Raw genomic sequence first — 18635 nt, 5'->3', positions numbered from 1 at the left:
AGGGGTTATCAGGGAGAGGCAGGAGAATGGGATTAACAGCGAGAAATAGATCAGCCATGATTGAATGGCGGTGTAGACATGATGGGCCGAGTGGGGGGCAATTTACAGAGTGCCAATTAATCTAAGAACCCGCACATGTCTTTGGGATGTGGGGGGGGGGGAAACCGGAGCACCCGGAGAAAACCCACGCGGGTCACAGGGAGAACGTACAAACTCCACACACATGCAGACAGCACCCGAGGTCAGGATGGAACCTGGGTCTCCGGCGCTGTGAGGCAGTGGCTCTACGAGTGGATGACACAATAGTGACCTTTACCCCAGAGTAGGGCATCCTTCTTCAGCTCTTCATCCAGAGGCTCACTGGCGTACATGTCACTGAAATACATTTCTCCGCCTTCCTGCAACACACAAAATATTCCCTGGAATTTAATATTTACAACTGGTTCTTCCCAATCAAAATTCAGAGGCACCAAGGCATTTTTTTCATGTGACATCGAACCTAGATCAGGACAGCACAAGAATAGGGTTTGGAGGGAGAGATGATCAGCCATGATTGAATGGCAGAGTAGACTTGAAGGGCCGAATGACCTAATTCTACCCCTTTCGTTTAGTTTAGAGAGACAGCGCGGAAACAGGCCCTTCGGCCCACCGGGTCCGCGTCGACCAGCGATCACCGCACATTAACACTATCTTAAACACATTGGGGACAATTTTTACGTTTACCAAGCCAATTAACCTACAAACCTGCACGTCTTTGGAGCGTGGGAGGAAATTCGAAGATCTCGGAGAAGACCCTCGCAGGTCACGGGGAGAACGTACAAACTCCGCACAGACAGTAGCACCCGTAGTCGGGATGGAACCCGGGTCTCCGGCGCTGCATTCGCTGTAAGGCGGCAACTCTACCGCCGTGCCGCCCGAAGGAAAGATGTGCTGGCTATGGAGAAGATCCAGAGGAGGTTTACGAGAATGATCCCAGGAATGAGTGGGTTAACATATGATGAGCGTTTGTCGGCACTGGGCCTGTACTCGCTGGAGTTTAGAAGGAAGAGGAGGGGGGAGGGGGGGCTCATTAAAACGTACGGAATAGTGAACGGCTTGGATAGAGTGGACGTGGAGAGGATGTTTCCACTAGCGGGAGAGTGGTGCATCTGTGGAATTCTTTGCCACAGAAGGCTGTGGCTAAGTCAGTGGACATATTTAAGGCAAAGATAGATAGGTTCTTGATCAGTACAAATTAATTGAATTAGTACAAATAAACTAGTCGAGGAATATACACTGTCCAACGGACCCAAGACTAAGGGTCACATTGGTGAACTGGTACTCCAGCGACCTTGATTATTGATCTGGAAGCATGGGTTCAAATCCCACCCGGGCCACTGGGGAATTGAAATTCAATTAATTAATTAAATCTTGAATGAAAAACCAGCATCGACTGTGTGAACAGCAGATGGTTGCACAAAGCTCTTCGCTCCCCTCTCAAAGACATTGGTGAGTGAGAACCAGCGATCCATAACCCTCTCTGAACTGTATGTGACACCAAACCTGAAGCTATACAATGGAACCTGCACGAGGCTGAAGCATAGAAACATAGAAACATTGAAAACAGGTGCAGGAGAGAGGCCATTCGGCTCTTTGAGCCAGCACCGCCATTCATTGCGATCATGGCTGATCGTCCACAATCAGTAACCCGTGCCTGCCTTCTCCCCGTATCCCCTGATTCCGCTAGCCCCTAGAGCTCTATTGAACTCTCTTTTAAATTCATCCAGTGAATTGGCCTCCACTGCCCTCTGTGGCAGAGAATTCCACAAATTCACAACTCTCTGGGTGAACAAGTTTCTTCTCACCTCAGTTTTAAATGGCCTCCCCTTTCTTCTTAGACTGTGTGGCCCCAGTTGAAAGGTGATCTTACCGAGGTGTGTAAAATCATGAGGGGAATAGATCGGGTGAATGCACACGGGGTGAATATACTGCATGTTTTTTTAAATTTATTATATTGTTTACAGCGTGCTATGTTTACATATTCTGTTATGCTGCTGCAAGTAAGAATTTTGTGATACCTAAGAATTTTATTGTTCTGTTTGGTTCATATGGCAATAAAACACTCAAAGGCAAAAATGCAAATTACCACTCTTGACTCTCTTGAGAATACTTTGATCAGTGCGGGTGTCAGGGGTTATGGGGAGAAGGCAGGAGAATGGTGTTAGGAGGGAGAGATAGGTCAGCCATGATTGAATGGCGGAGTAGACTCGATGGGCCGAATGGCCTAATTCTTCCCTTATCACTTATGATTTTATGAATCTTTCACCCAGAGTAGGGGAATCAAGAACCAGCAGACGCAGGTCTAAGCTGAGAGGGGAAAGATTTAATAAGAACATGAAGGGTGACTTTTTCATGGTGGTGGGCATTTGGAAAAAGCTGTCACAGGAGGTGATTCAGGCATGTACAATCTTCTATATACTAAAACACTTGTTTGTTTGTTTGTTTGTTTGTTTGTTTGTTCCTGAACTACAGCCAAAACGGTACATGATAGCGCGACAATTTTAGGCCCACCTTACTCACCGTCGTCCCTTTGGTGCCAATGGAAGAAGTTTCATTGAAATCGGTGTTATATTTTTTAAGTTATTCACATTTTTAAGTTTAAATCGATCTCCTAGGGAGGGAGGATAAGGGGGATGGAGTGGGGCGGGAGGGGAATGGGGGGAGGGGAAGGGGAGGGGCAGATGTGAGGGGAGGAGGGAGGGAGGGGGAAGGGTGGAGGGGGGAGGGGGGAGGTGGAGGGGGGAGTGAGAGGATGCTGCACCAATGCAGGAGAGGTTTGGGCCCAACGGGTCCACTTGGTCTAGTAACATTTAAAAGACATTTGGACATATACGTGGATAGGAAAGGTTTGGAGAAATTTGGAGATTGGGCCTATATACGCTAGTTCCCACATGCCTGCATTTGGCCCATTTCTCTCTAAACATAGAAACAAAAAAATAGGCGCAGGAGTAGGCCATTCGGCACTTTGAGCCAGCACCGCCATTCAATATGATCATGGCTGATCATCCACAATCAGTACCCCGTTCCTGCTTTCTCCCCATATCCCTTGATTCCATTAGCCCTAAGAGCTAAATCTAACTCTCTCTCGAAAACATCCAGTGAATTGGCCTCCACTGCCTTCTGTGGCAGAAAATTCCACAGATTCACAACTCTCTGGCTGGAAATGTATTTCCTCATCTCAGTCCTAAATGGTTTACCCCTTATTCTTACACTGTGACCCCTGGTTCTGGACTCCCCCAACATCGGGATCATTTTTCCTGCATTTAGCCTTGTCCAATGCCTAAAGTATTTTATATGTTTCTATAAGATCCCCACTCATCCTTCTAAATTCCAGCGAATACAAGCCCAGTCGATCCATTCTTCTGTATCGGTGTATCTGTCCAAATGCCTGTTAAATGTTTTTGTGGTACCTACCCCAACTACCTCCTCTGGCAGCTCTTTCTATCTTTCCATCACCCTGTGAGTGATGCATAACACATGCCCTTTAGTCACAGGGCTGTTGACTCACCAATACCTGCAATACCTGCAACTGGCAACTAGAGAGCAGTCCTGAGCTACTTTCTACCTCATTCGAGACCCTCGGACTATCTTTGAACGGGCTTTACTCTACTAAACATCTTGCACTAAACGTTATTCACATTATTCCCGTTATCATGTACACTGTGGACAGCTCGATTGTAATAATGTATTTATTGTCTTTCCACTAGTTTACAATAGACAAAAGGTGCAGGAGTAGGCCATTCGGCCCTTCGAGCCAGCACTGCCATTCAATGTGATCATGGCTGATCATTCTCAATCAGTACCCCGTTCCTGCCTTCTCCCCATACCCCCTGACTCCGCTATCCTTAAGAGCTCTATCTAGCTCTCTCTTGAAAGCATTCAGAGAACTGGCCTCCACTGCCTTCTGAGGCAGTGAATTCCACAGATTTACAACTCTGACTGAAAAAGTTTTTCCTCATCTCCGTTCTAAATGGCCTACCCCTTATTCTTAAACTGTGGCCCCTGGTTCTGGACTCCCCCAACATTGGGAACATGTTTCCTGCCTCGAACATGTCCAACCCCTTAATAATCTTATATGTTTCGATAAGATCCCCTCTCATCCTTCTAAATTCCAGTGTATACAAGTTTAGTTTAGTTTAGAGGTACAGTGCGGAAACAGGCCCTTTCGGCCCACCGGGTCCGCGCCGACCAGCGATCCCCGCACATTAACAAAGACAAAATCATGGCATCAGGAACCACAGTAGAAAATTGCAGAGTTATAACAAAATCAGAGAATATCAGAGAATTATTGAAAGGATTCATTGATTATCACCATATCAATGAGAATACGATTATCATAATCATCATGTAGGAAAATAACTGCAGATGCTGGTGCAAATCGAAGGTATCACAAAATGCTGGAGTACCTCAGCAAGTCAGGCAACATTTCTGGAGAGAAGGATCACAAAATGCTGGAGTAACTCAGCAGGTCAGGCAGAATCTCTGAAGAATCTCTGAAGAAGGGTCTCGATCCGAAACGTCACCCGTTCCTTCTCTCCAGAGATGCTGCCTGACCTGCTGAGTTACTCCAGATTTTGCGATATCACAATAATCATGATTAGTTTTTAGTTTAGTTTAGTTTAGAGATACAGCACGGAAACAGAGTGGGCCCTTTGGCCCTCTAGGTCCGCGCCGATCAGTGATCCCTGCACCCCAACACTATCCTACACCCACTAGGGACAATTTTTACATTTACACCAAGCCAATTAACCTACAAACCTGCACGTCCTTGGAGTGTGGGTGGAAACCGGAGATCTCGGAGAAAACCCACGCGGGTCACGGGGAAAACGTACAAACTCCGTACAGACAGCACCCGTAGTCGGGATCGAACCCGGGTCTCCGGCGCTGCAATCGCTGTAAGGCAGCAACTCTACCGCTGCGCCACCGTGACCGCCCAAGATCTGACTTGCACAAAACCCCCCTTGACATTCATGTGGCCCCTTAGGGTGACCTCCCTTTCATTGTTTGAGGGGTGTTCCCCTTCGGACTCTGCCCCCCCCCCCCCCCCCCCCCCCCCCCCCCTCCAATGTCCAGCAGCGGAAGAACCCTGGACTCTGGTCCTCCACAGAGGATGTATGCATCGTAAGAATCCAAAGAATCTATTTTTTTTTTTTTTAATTGTGCCTGGCACACACCAACCTTAAGGGCGCGATGAGCTTCCTGGAAGACGGCCATCTTGTCCGGGCACAAACAGATGACGCAGTTCGATCTGAAGTAAAATTTGAACAATCTGAGTAGTTTAGTTTACAGATAATTTAGTTTGGTTTAGTGTGGAGTAGGCCAAGTGGACCCGTTGGGCCCAAACCTCTCCTGTATTGGTGCAGCACCCTCTCCTCCCCCCCTCCCCCTTCCCTCCCCTCCCCCCTCCCTCCTCCCCTTCACTGTCTATGTCGAAGATGATGCCAAATTTTGCCTACATGTGATCCATATCCCTCCATTCACTCCATATCCACGTGCTTATGCAAAAACCTCTTAAACGCCATTATCACACCTACTGCGCTCTATGTGGAAAACGTGGCACGCAGATATCCTTTAAACTTTGTTCTTCTCGCCTCAGAGTTATGTTCTCAAGTACTTAATATTACCAGCATGGCTAAAAGGTTCTGACTGTCTACCCTGTCTACACCTCTCATCTATTTATTATCTATTATATATTACTAAAAATCTCATCTTGTGTGTATATATATATATCATCTTGTGTGTATATATATATATCATCTTGTATATATATATATATATATATATATATATATGTATGTATGTTCCTGAAGTACAGCCAAAACGGTACACGATAGCGCAACAATTTTAGGCCCACCGTACTCACCATTCGCCTGCGGTGTGCAGTATCGTTTCGTTCAAATTGTTGCGCTATCGTGTACCGTTTTGGCTGTATTTTGGGAACATAAAATAAACATCGCCATTTTGATCTGATACTTCCGTGTTCAATGTTGTCATTTAACGCGTGCTTCATTGAACGAGGACTCCTGAGGTAAATGCTCAAATTTTCTTCGAGTTAAAGTTTGACCACTCAATAACTTTAAAATTGTGTGCCTTTTTTTTCATCAACTGCCGTCACGACGGGAACCCAACGTGTCCACGTGTCGTCTCGTCATTTTATAAACTTCATCGACTTATTTTGCCCCAAACTTACACTAAAAGATCATAGCTATTGTATTGAATCCCAGCCTCTCCCAACTTTTCAATATAACCCTGGACAAAATCCGTGTTTGCTTCCTTGTATCCAAACTTCTCCTGGTGATACGAAACATACTTCCTCGAGAGTTGGATCTGGAACAGAAACATGTGGAAATGGAAAAGGTTAGATAAAGAGTGAAGCCGGGGCGGCACGGTGGCGCAGCGGTAGAGTTGCTGCCTCACAGCGCCAGAGACCCGGGTTCTATCCTGACCGCGGGTGCTATCTGTGCGGAGTTTGTACGTTCTCCCCGTGACCTGCGTGGGTTTTCTCCGGGTGCTCCGGTTTCCTCCCACATCCCAAAGACGTGCGGGTTCTTAGATTAATTGGCCTCTGTAAATTCCGCCCGGGTGTGTGGATGGAAAAGTGGGATTACATAGAACTGGTGTGAACAGGTGGCCGATGGTCGGCGTGGACTCGGTGGGCCGAAGGGCCTGTTTCCGTGATGGATAAACCAACTAAAGCTAGTAAACTAAACTGATCATCATGTGAGCTCCACACACACACACACACACACACAACACACACACACACACACATACACACACACACACACACACGTATCCACACATGCACACGCACACACACACATACACACACACACATTCACACACACACACACACACGCATCCACATGCACACACATTCACACACACACGCATCCACACGCACACACATACACACATACACACACACACACATTCACACACTCACACGCATCCACACGCACACACACATACACACACATTTACACACACACACACATCCACACACATCCACACGCACACATACACACATCCAGACGCACACACACACACACACACACCACACGCACTCATACACACACATCCACACACACACTCGCACGCACATACACACACATCCACACACACATCCGCACGCAAACATCCACACACACACACATCCAGATGCACGCACACATCCACACACACACCCACACACACATATCCACACACACATCCACATGCACACACACACATCCAGACGCACGCATACATCCACACATACACACACACTCGCACGCACACATACACACACACTCGCACGCCCACACACACACACACACACACACACAGTATTGTAGGTTAATTGGCTACTGTAAATTGTCCCTCGTGCGTAGAATGATGCCAGTGTACAGAGTGGTCGCTGCTCGGTGTGGACTTGGAGGGCCTGTTTCCATACTGTATCTCTAAAGTCTAAAGTCTAAAGAAAATGAGTGTCTGGGGATGAAGGCGAAAACACAAATGGACAAAATGGAGATGATACAGCGAATCGAACAGCAATGGATATTTTTAAGGCAGAGATAGATAGATTCTTGATCAGTGCGGGTGTCGGGGGTTATGGGGAGAAGGCAGGAGAATGGGGTTAGGAGGGAGAGATAGATCAGCCACGATTGAATGGCGGAGTAGACTTGATGGGCCGAATGGCCTAATTCTGCTCCAATCAGTTGAACATATGAACTCTCTATTCTAAAATGCCTCACAGCGCTAGAGATGCAGGTTGAACCTTCACCTGGGGGTATGGAGTGCGCACGTTCTCTCCCTATGACTGAGTGGGTTTCCATCAGCTGCTAAGGTTTCCTCCCACATCCCAGTAACTTACCGGTTGGAAGATTAATTGTCCACTGTGGCTGAGATAGGGCGGCACGGTGGCGCAGCGGTAGAGTTGCCGCCTTACAGCGAATGCAGCGCCGGAGACTCAGGTTCGATCCTGACTACCGTCTGTACGGAGTTTGTACGTTCTCCCCGTGACCTGCGTGGGTTTTCTCCGAGATCTTCGGTTTCCTCCCACACTCCAAAGACGTACAGGTTTGTAGGTTAATTGACTGGGTAAATGTAAAAATTGTCCCTAGTGTGTGTAGGATAGTGTTAATGTGCGGGGATCGCTGGGCGGCGCGGACTCGGTGGGCCGAAGGGCCTATTTCCGCGCTGTATCTCTAAATCTAAATCTAAAATCTAGATCAGCCATGATTGAATGGTGGAGTAGACGATGGGCCGAACGGCCTTATTCTGCTCCTATCACGTATGAGCAGCACCGTCTACAAGGTCCGGTCACAAGGGATATGTCCGCATTGGTATATCGCAAAGCTCTCCCAACGATGTCCCATCAAAACATTTCTGAGGTAGGTACCGCATGCATGGGTGACAGAGAAAACAAAGGTCTCTTTACACTGTTCTAACAGAGTGCTTCACTAATGTGTGTGTGTAAAAACTTCTTACAGTTAATTAATACATTCTCAACTGAGGGAGTCACGGAGTTGTACAGCGCAGAAACAGGCCCTTCCGCCCATCACGCCAATGCTGACATTCATGCCTGACTATGCTCATCTCAGATGGACACCAAATGCTGGAGTAACTCAGCGGGGCGGGTCAGGCAGCATCTCTGGAGAGAAGGAATGGGTGACGTTTCGGGTCGAGACCCTTCTTCAGACTTTAGTTTAGTTTAGGGATACAGCGTAGAATACAGGCCCTTCGGCCCGCCGTGTCCGCGCCGACCTGCGATCCCCGCACATTAACACTGGGGACTATTTACACTTATACCAAGCTAATTTACCTACAAACCTGCACGTCTTTGGAGTGTGGGAGGAAACCGATGATCCCGGAGAAAACCCACGTGGCCACGGGGAGAACGTACAAACACCGTACGGCAGCACCCGTAGTCAGGATCGAACCCGGGCCTCCGGCGCCGCGAGCACGGTAAGGCAGCAACTCTACCGCTGCACCACCGTGCCGTCACAATAGACAATAGGTGCAGGAGGAGGCCATTCGGCCCTTCGAGCCAGCACCGCCATTCAATGTGATCATGGCTGATCATTCTCAATCAGTACCCCGTTCCTGCCTTCTCCCCATACCCCCTGACTCCGCTATCATTAAGAGCTCTATCTAGTCACTTGCCTGCATTAATTCCATTCCATTTGATGTGTTTATGCTTTATTCTTAATTGTTAACTGTATGTTTGTGTTGTCATTTGTGAGCACCAAGCTCACCAAGGCACATTCCTTGTATGTGCACATACTTGGCCAATAAACCTATTCATTCGTTCATTCATTCATTCATTCATATCCCTCTATGTCATGCAGATTCAGGTCCCTGTCCAGATACTGGACTGGTATCCCCTGCTATACCGGTTGAAGACCTCCCTGCGTTTCCTCTTATACTCTTATGATTCTCCCTCTCCATAATTGCCCTTGATTTTCTTTGCTTTAAAAAACTAACCTTGTGCGTTCGTATGTTGATGACCAGAGGCGGAGTGGTGAGACTGCAGAAAATGAAGAAGGTTCATCACAGAGGTCATGTGATGTTAAAAAGTAGTTTACTCTGCATAAACACTTATCCGATTGCACCAGGGACTGCACTTCCCAACCATTTCAGTGCCAGTGAAGCATTAAAAATGCAATTTATTTTTGCTTCACTGTTGCTGTAGATTACTGCATGTATTCACTGAAGACAAGCTTGGATTGAGCTCCGATGCTTTCTGGAGTTGAATGGCTCACAGATGTGTAATTGTACTTGGAGAGATACAGCGTGAACGCAGGCCCTTTGGCCCACCGAGTCCTGGCTGTCCACTAATCTCCCGTTCACACGAGTTCTATGTTATCCCACACGCTAGAGATAATTTACAGAAGCCAATTAACCTGCACGTCTTTGGAGTGTGAGAGGAAACCGGAGCAGAGAGAGTTGTAGATAGAGCTCTTAAAGATAGCGGAGTCAAGGGATATGGGGGAGAAGGCAGGAACGGGGTACTGATTGTGCATGATCAGCCATGATCACGGTGAATGGTGGTGCTGGCTCGAAGGGCCGAATGGCCTACTCCTGCACCTATTGTCCATTGTCTATTGTCTATTGTCACCCGGAAAAAAACACATGCGGTCACGAGGAGAACGTGCAAACTCCGTGCAGACAGCACCCGTAGTCAGGATGGAACCCGGGTCCCTGGCGCTGTGAGGCAGCAACTCTACCGCTGCGCCACCGTGCTGGCCGTGTCACTTAAGTGAAGTAACGAAGTGTGAGGTGACTTTGAGTCAGGGTTGAATGAAAAAATAGTGGCAGAAGAATGAGAATACAGACAAATTATCGTGCCGCTGTTTAGTTTAGAGATACAGGCCCTTCAATCCACCGAGACCGTGCCGACCAACAATTTGCAGTATAGTCGTTCTGCTACACACTCGGGACAAATATACAGAAGTCGATTATCCTACAAACCCGCACGTCTCTGGAGTGTGGGAGGAAACCCGAAGAAACCCAAAGGGTCACAGGGAGAACGTAGAAACTCCGCACAGACAGCAGCCGTGGTCAGGATCGAACCCGGGTCTCTGGGGCTGGAAGATGTCAGTTCTACCACTGCGCCACCGTGCCGCCCCTAATTAAACGCAGCGTTCATGAATGATCAGTGTTACGGTCGACGAGGTGCTGAAGGCACGACAGGTACATGGGAGGGACAGGTTTGGAGGGATATGGGCCAAACGTGGGCAGGTGGGACTAGCGTAACTGGGACGTGTTGGCCGGTGTGGGCAAGTTGGGCCCATGGGGCCTGTTTGCATGCTGGGTCACTCGACGACTCTATGACCTATTGCCTTACTAGCTCATCTGTCATGTCCACTCCGGTCACACAGCCAAGTGGTCCCACCAGCTTGCTCAGGACAAAGCAGTCGCGGCCAGACCCGCTGCCCAGATCCAGCACGTGACAGCCTCCCACACTCTCTGGGATCACCAGGCCACATCCAAAGTACCTGGAAAACAAAAGAGGAGATGGTGAGGCCGGAGATGGCAAAGCAGCAAAGGAAGAGCTACACACTGATCTGCCAAAACATCATGACCACTGACAGGCGAAGTGAATAACATTGATTATCTTGTTACAATGGCCCCTGTCAAGGGGTGGGATATATTAGGCAGCAAGTGAACAGCCAGTTCTTGAAGTTGATGTGTTGGATGCAGGAGAAACGGGCAGGAGTAAAGACCTGGTCCGAACCGAGAGAAGGTCGACTGTGGCACAAGTCACAGAAAATGTTAATGGTGGTCACAGGAGGAATGTGTCACAATACACAGTGCATCGCACCCTGCTGCGTATGGGGCTGCACACGGAGGACCAACAGCATATTAGGCAGGTGGTCATAATGTTTTGGCTCATCAGGTCAGAATGTTTTGGCTGATCGGTGTAGAATAGACAGAGATAGACTGAAGGAGATTATCAAATCCAAAGAACCAGACAACCAAAAGATAGATCCAATATGAAATAAGAATGAACTGCAGATGCTGGTTTACACCAAAGACAGACACAAAATGCTGGAGTAACTCAGCGGATTTTGGAGGAAATGGATAGGTGACGTTTCGGGTTGGGACCCTTCTTCGGACTGGAGGAATTACGAAGAGGGAGCAGTGAGAGAGGGTGTTGTGGAACTCCTGTTGGAGAGAGGAGGAGGAGGAGGAGGAGAGGGACGTACAACGAGATCTGGGTGTCCTAGTGCATCAGTCACTGAAAGGAAGCATGCAGGTACAGCAGGCAGTGAAGAAAGCCAATGGAATGTTGGCCTTCATAACAAGAGGAGTTGAGTATAGGAGCAAAGAGGTCCTTCTGCAGTTGTACAGGGCCCTAGTGAGACCGTACCTGGAGTACTGTGTGCAGTTTTGGTCTCCAAATTTGAGGAAGGATATTCTTGCTATTGAGGTCGTGCAGCGTAGGTTTACTAGGTTAATTCCCGGAATGGCGGGACTGTCATATGTTGAAAGACTGGAGCCACTAGGCTTGTATACACTGGAATTTAGAAGGATGAGAGGGGATTTTATCGAAACGTATAAGATTATTAAGGGGTTGGACACGTTAGAAGCAGGAAACATGTTCCCAATGTTGGGGGAGTCCAGAACAAGAGGCCACAGTTTAAGAATAAGGGGTAGGCCATTTAGAACAGAGATGAGGAAAAACTTTTTCAGTCAGAGAGTTGTGAATCTGTGGAATTCTCTGCCTCAGAAGGCAGTGGAGGCCAATTCTTAGAATGCATTCAAGAGAGAGCTAGATAGAGCTCTTAAAGATAGTGGAGTCAGGGGGTATGGGGAGAAGGCAGGAACGGCGTACTGATTGAGAATGATAAGCCATGATCACATTGAATGGTGGTGCTGGCTCAAAGGGCTGAATGGCCTCCTCCTGCACCTATTGTCTATTGTCTATTGTCTAACCTCTTCACAGTAGGCGTACCACGAGAAGATTTTGCAATGGAGCAGACAAAATGTGCTGGAAGGAACTGCAGTTGATATTGGGTCGAGACCCTTCGAAGGGTCTCGCCCCGAAACGTCACCCATTCCTTCTCTCCAGAGATGCTGCCCCTCCCGCTGAGTTACTCCAGCATTTTGTGTCTACCTTTGAGTTAAACCAGCATCTGCAGTTCCTTCCCACACATGATTACAATCAAGTCATTCACAGTGGACAGATACATGATAAAGTAAAAGTGCAGGCCGCTTCAAACAACACAAGGCAGGCCATGAAATAGAAGTACTGTACCTGCTAGAAACTTCAGGGTGGACGAGTGCCATGGCATTGCAGGCTGATTTACTCGACGGGCTACATTGTAAGGAGCAGGACACATCGGTCTGCAGATCCTCTGATCTTTTCAGCCGTTTTCCATAGTAACTCTGAGAAGAACAAGGGTCAAGGGTGTACAATACAGCACGGGTCTCACCCCGGTCACTCCCTCGTTCTAATGGGCTATTGGCACGAAGGTTTCAGGATGTAGGGGTCAGTAAAGACTTGAGTGGTTGACACCAAGCATAATCAAGGACCAGTCTCACCCCCGGCCACTCCCTTTTCTCCCCTCTCCCATCGGGCAAGAGTCGCGTTGCCAACTGTCCCGTATTAGCCGGGACATCCCGTATTTTGGGCTAAATTGGTTTGTCCTGTATGGGACCAGCCTTAATAATAATAATAATAATAATAATCCATTTATTTTATATAGCGCCTTATCACATGCTCAAAGCGCTTTACAAAAACAATTAACATAGAAACAAACAGACAAACTATCCTGACGGAAAAGCGGCGAATACTCAACGCCAACGTCCTCTCACGTCAGGGTCCGGCAGTAGACATTAAAAAGCACAAGACACACAGATATAATTTTTTACACAAACAGCCATCACAGTGATTGCTCTAGGCACACCCTCACTGTGATGGAAGGCAAAGTCTTATCTCCTCCTCATTCTTCTCCCGTGGTGCCACGAGGTGATCGAGGCTCCCAACTTTTTGAAGCCCCCACCGGGCGATGGAAAGTCCCAGGGCCGAGCCGAGCAGGCCGATGAAAGTCCTGAGCCCCCATCGGGCGATGGAAAGTCCCAGGGCCGAGCCGAGCAGGCCGATGAAAGTCCTGAGCCCCCATCGGGCGATGGAAAGTCCCAGGGCCGAGCCGAGCAGGCCGATGAAAGTCCTGAGCCCCCACCGGGCGATGTAAAGTGCTGCGGCCGAGCCACGCAGGGCGATAAAGGGCCTGCGGGCGGGTTGATCGTACCTCGCGCTTCGGGGCGGTCGAAGCTGCTACGGCTGGAGCTCCCAAAAACCGGTCGCCAGCCAGGGACCTACGAACTCCCGATGTTGCGGTCTGCAGGGCCCATGGCCGAAGCCTCCGAGATGGTAAGTCCAGGCCCTGCGACCGGAGTCTTTGACGTCGATCCCAGCTGGAGGCCGCCGACTCCACGATGTTAGGCCATAGCGCGAACGGAGATACGACACGGTAAAGGTCGCATCTCCGTTGAGGAGGAGATTTGAAAAAAAGTTTCCCCCGACCCCCCCACCACCCCCCTACATACACAGAATTAAAAATAAAACAAAACGTACATTTAACAACGACAATGACAAAAAAAAAAAACAGAGAGACTGCCGGTGAGCCGCAGCTGCAGAACACAGCCACGCCCCCATAGTCTTGACCTGTATTAGGCTCTAGGGGGCGCTGTAGGCCCGGACGCCGTAGGCCTGGACGCCGTAGGTCCGGACACTAGGTCCAGACGCTGTAGGTCCGGATGCTGTAGGTCCGGAGACCCAGGTGCTGCCTAACGAGGGTTGCGTAGCAACCCTCCTCCCGGCCCGGGCGGCTGCCATTGGTGGAGCGGGAGCACGTGGCCGCTGGTTGGGTGAGGTCACATGGGGTGCGGGGCGGTGACGTCACCTTGTCCCTTATTTGGGAGTGAGATAGTTGGCACCCCTAGAGCAAGAGGTACAGAAGTGTGAAAACGCACACCTCCAGATTCAGGGACAGTTTCTTCCCAGCTGTTATCAGACAACTGAACCGTCCTACCAACAATTGCTCATATTAGGGTGGGTGGTGAAGAAGGCGTTTGGTATGCTTGCCTTTATAAATCAGAGCATCGAATATAGAAGTTGGGATGTAATGTTAAAATTGTACAGGGCATTGGTGAGGCCGAATCTGGAGTATGGTGTGCAGTTCTGGTCGCCAAATTATAGGAAGGATGTCGACAAAATGGAGAGGGTACAGAGGAGATTTACTAGAATGTTGCCTGGGTTTCAGCACTTAAGCTACAGAGAGAGGTTGAACAGGTTGGGTCTTTATTCTTTGGAGCGTAGAAGGTTGAGGGGGGACCTGATAGAGGTTTTAAAAATTTTAAGAGGGACGGACAGAGTTGACGTGGGTAGGCTTTTCCCTTTGAGAGTGGGGAAGATTCCAACAAGGGGACATAACTTCAGAATTGAGGGACAAAAGTTTAGGGGTAACATGAGGGGTAACTTCTTTACTCAGAGGGTGGTGGCTGTATGGAATGAGCTTCCGGTGGAAGTGGTGGAGGCAGGCTCGATTTTATTATTTAAGAGTAAATTGGATAGGTATATGGATGAGAGGGGATTGGAGGGTTATGGTCTGAGAGCAGGTAGATGAGACTAGGTCAGAGAGAGTGGTCGGCGTGGACTGGTAGGGCCGAACGGGCCTGTTTCCGTGCTGTAGTTATATGGTTATATGGTTATATGGTATCAGAGACTCTCAGACTATCTTTAATCAGACTTTGCTTTCTTTACCTTGCACTAAACTTTATTCCCTTATCACGGTATTTATTTCACAAAATGCTGGAGTAACTCAGCAGGTCAGGCAGCATCGCAGGAGAGAAGGAATGGGTGACGTTTCGGGTCGAGACCCTTCTTCAGACTGATCACATCCCGCATCTTCTATTCAATTCAATGATATTCAATTCAATTCCCTTATCACATATCTGTCCACTGTGGACGGCTCGATTGTAAACATGTGTTGTCTTTCCACTGACTGGTTAGCACGCAACAAAAGCTTTTCACTGTACCTCGTTACACCTGACAATGAACAATAAACTAAACATTCACACCCGACGTGTAGGGAAAAAACTGCAGATGCTGGTTAAAATCGAAGTTAGACACAAAATGCTGGAGTAACTCAGCGGGTCGGGCAGCATCTCGGGAGAGAAGGAATGGGTGATGTTTCGGGTCGAGACCCTTCTTCAAACTGATCACATCCCGTGTGCTCTATTCAATTCAATGATTCTTTATTGTCACATGTCCCGCTGAGTTACTCCAGCGTTTTGTGTCTGTCTTCAATTTAAACCAGCATCTGCAGTTCTTTCCTACACGTTAATGTTGAATGTGTTGGCTGGAACTGCGGATGCTGGTTTTCACCAAAGATAGACACAAAATGCTCAGTGGGTCAGGCAGCGTCTCTGGAGAGAAGGAACAGGTGACGTTTCGGGTCAGACTGAGGGTCAGGGGAGAGGGGTACTGGAGGTGTGAGGTGGAATCACAGAGGGGGAGCAGTGAGAGATGGTGTTGCCCAACTCTCGTCAGAGAGAGGAGGAGAACTTCAAACTGGACGGTACCTTCAGGAGATTTCGCAGTGGTGCGGACAAAATATCCACACTCAAATTCAGGGTCAGTTTCTTCCCAGCTGTTATCAGGCAACTGAACCATCCCACCACAACCAGAGAGCAGTGCTGAACTACTATCTACCTCATTGGTGACCCTCGGACTATCCTTGATCGGACTTTGCTGGCTTTACCTTGCACTCAACGTTACTCCCTTATCATGTATCTATACGCTGTAGAAGGCTCGATTGTAATCATGTGTTGTCTCTCCGCTGACTGGTTAGCACGCAACAAAAGCTTTTCACCGTACCTCGTCACACGTGACAATAAACTAAACTGAGCTAAAAATATTGAACACTTCCGCTCAGTCCGTCTTAACCAACCTGATCTCCTGGTGGCTCAGCACTTCAACTCCCCCTCCCATTCCCAAACTGACCTTTCTGTCCTGGGCCTCCTCCATTATCAGAGTGAGGCCCAGCACAAGTTGGAAGAAAAGCACCACATATTTCGCTTGGGCAACTTACACCCTAGCGTTATGAACATTGACTTCTCTAACTTCAAGTAGCCCTTGCATTCCCTCTCTCTGCATCCACTCCCCTTTCCCAGTTCTCCCACCAGTCTTACTGTCTCCAAAGGGGTCACCAACTGTCCCGTATTAGCCGGGACATCCCGCATATTGGGCTACATTGGTTTGTCCCGTACGGTACTGCCCTTGTCTCATATTTGGTCCGGGTGGTGCTGTAGGCCTGGACACTGTAGGCCCGGGGGACACTGTAGGCCCGGAGACTGTAGGCCCGGACACTGTAGGCTCGGCCAGTGTAGGTCTGGACAGTGTAGTTTCGGACAGTGTAGGCCCAGAGGCCCGGGCGCTGCCTAACGGAGGTTGCATAGCAACCCGCCTCCCAGCCCGGGCGGCCGCCATTGGTGGAGCGGGAGCACGTGGCCGCTGGCTGGGTGAGGTCACGTGGGGCGGTGACGTCACCTTTTGTCCCTTATTTGGGAGTGAGAAAGTTGGCAACCCTAGTTCTCCGACTATATTCTACCTCTGTCCCGCCCACTCCCCTGACATCAGTATGAAAAAGGGTCTCCATCCGAAACATCGCCCGTTCCTTCTCTCCACAGATGCTGCCTGACCCGCTGAATTACTCCAGCATTTTGTGTCTCCCTAAACATATCAGACAATAGACAATAGGTGCAGGAGGAGGCCATTCGGCCCTTCGAGCCAGCACCGCCTTTCAATGTGATCATGGCTGATCCTTCTCAATCAGTACCCCGCTCCTGCCTTCTCCCCATACCCCCTGACTCCGCTATCCTTAAAAGCTCTATCTAGCTCTCCCTTGAATGCATTCAGAGAATTGGCCTCCACTGCCTTCTGAGGCAGAGAATTCCACAGATTCACCACTCTCTGACTGAAAATGTTTTTCCTCATCTCCGTTCTAAATGGCCTACCCCTTATTCTTAAACTGTGGCCCCTGGTTCTGGACTCCCCTAACATTGGGAACATGTTTCCTGCCTCTAACGTGTCCAACCCCTTAATAATCTTATATGTTTCGATAAGATCGAAGAGAAGATAACATAATATTGAATAGCAGGCGGGCACTAGGACCTGGTGGGGGGGGAATGGTGGAGCTAAGTGGAGCCTTTTTGCAGGAAGGTTTACAACAGCCGGAACTCTGGCCCACCGTTTTTTTCCTTATTGCAACAAACTCCGAATCTGAGTCTTTCTGCATTCAATTGCTTCCGCTGCGTTTGCTAACAATCCCGGTGCATTTACACTGACATGCACGGGTGGTGTGAGCTGCAAGTTTAAACTTAGTTGCAAGTTTAACTTCACCAAGACCTGAGATTATCGTCTTGGGAAATGTACCCCTGGTCTCCCCACCCCCCACCCCCACCCCCACCCCCACCCCCACCCCCACCTTACATAAACCTCTCACCTTCACCTGATCCTGCACAGAGTGGGCTGGGTCCATGCCCTTTGTGGAGGGGCAAGGGGCTAGGAGCAGCAGGGCAGCGTTGCAGGATTCCCACAGTCGGCACAATTGCTCACTCGGCTGCAGTGAACTCGCACAGTGTATCGGGGCAAAGGGCAGGGGGGGCGGAATCATGCAGAGTCACACAGCCCAACGGCAGGGAAGCGGTGTGTGTGTGTGTAGGATAGTGTTAATGTGCGGGGGATCGCTGGCTGGTAGGGTTGCCAACTGTTCCGTGTAAGCCGGGACATCCCGTATTTTGGGCTAAATTGGTTTGTCCCGTACTGGACCATCCTTGCCCCGTATTAGGCCCGGACGGCGCTGAAGGCCCGGACACTGTAGGCCTGGACACTGTAGGCCCGGACACTGTAGGCCCCGACACTGTAGGCCCGACACTGTAGGCCCGGACACTGTAGTCCCGGACACTGTAGGCCCGACACTGTAGGTCCCGACAGTGTAGGCCCCGACAGTGTAGGCCCCAACAGTGTAGGCCCGGACACTGTAGGCCCGGACACTGTAGGCCCGGACACTGTATGCCCGGACACTGTAGGCCCGGACACT

At 49.2% G+C, this 18635-nt stretch overlaps 1 protein-coding gene across 1 annotated transcript in view; it reads right to left on the bottom strand.

Moving 5' to 3' along the window:
• LOC144598607 (arsenite methyltransferase) overlaps positions 1-18145 on the bottom strand; it is a 31474-nt gene extending 13329 nt beyond the window's left edge. The window contains exons 1-6 of the mRNA XM_078408805.1: positions 18039-18145; positions 12785-12915; positions 10871-11021; positions 6230-6366; positions 5218-5287; positions 317-398 (exon numbers count right to left, since the gene is read on the bottom strand). Coding sequence (XP_078264931.1) covers positions 317-398; positions 5218-5287; positions 6230-6366; positions 10871-11021; positions 12785-12915; positions 18039-18074 — 607 coding nt within the window. The 5' untranslated portion in view covers positions 18075-18145. The remainder of the gene's footprint in view (positions 1-316; positions 399-5217; positions 5288-6229; positions 6367-10870; positions 11022-12784; positions 12916-18038) is intronic.
• Positions 18146-18635: the final 490 nt, after the last annotated feature.

Source organism: Rhinoraja longicauda, chromosome 12, assembly GCF_053455715.1.
Source record: "Rhinoraja longicauda isolate Sanriku21f chromosome 12, sRhiLon1.1, whole genome shotgun sequence".
NCBI classification, from domain to species: domain Eukaryota; kingdom Metazoa; phylum Chordata; class Chondrichthyes; order Rajiformes; family Arhynchobatidae; genus Rhinoraja; species Rhinoraja longicauda.
Note: the sequence above shows the minus strand (reverse complement) of the source record. Positions and strands in the feature narration are given on the sequence as shown.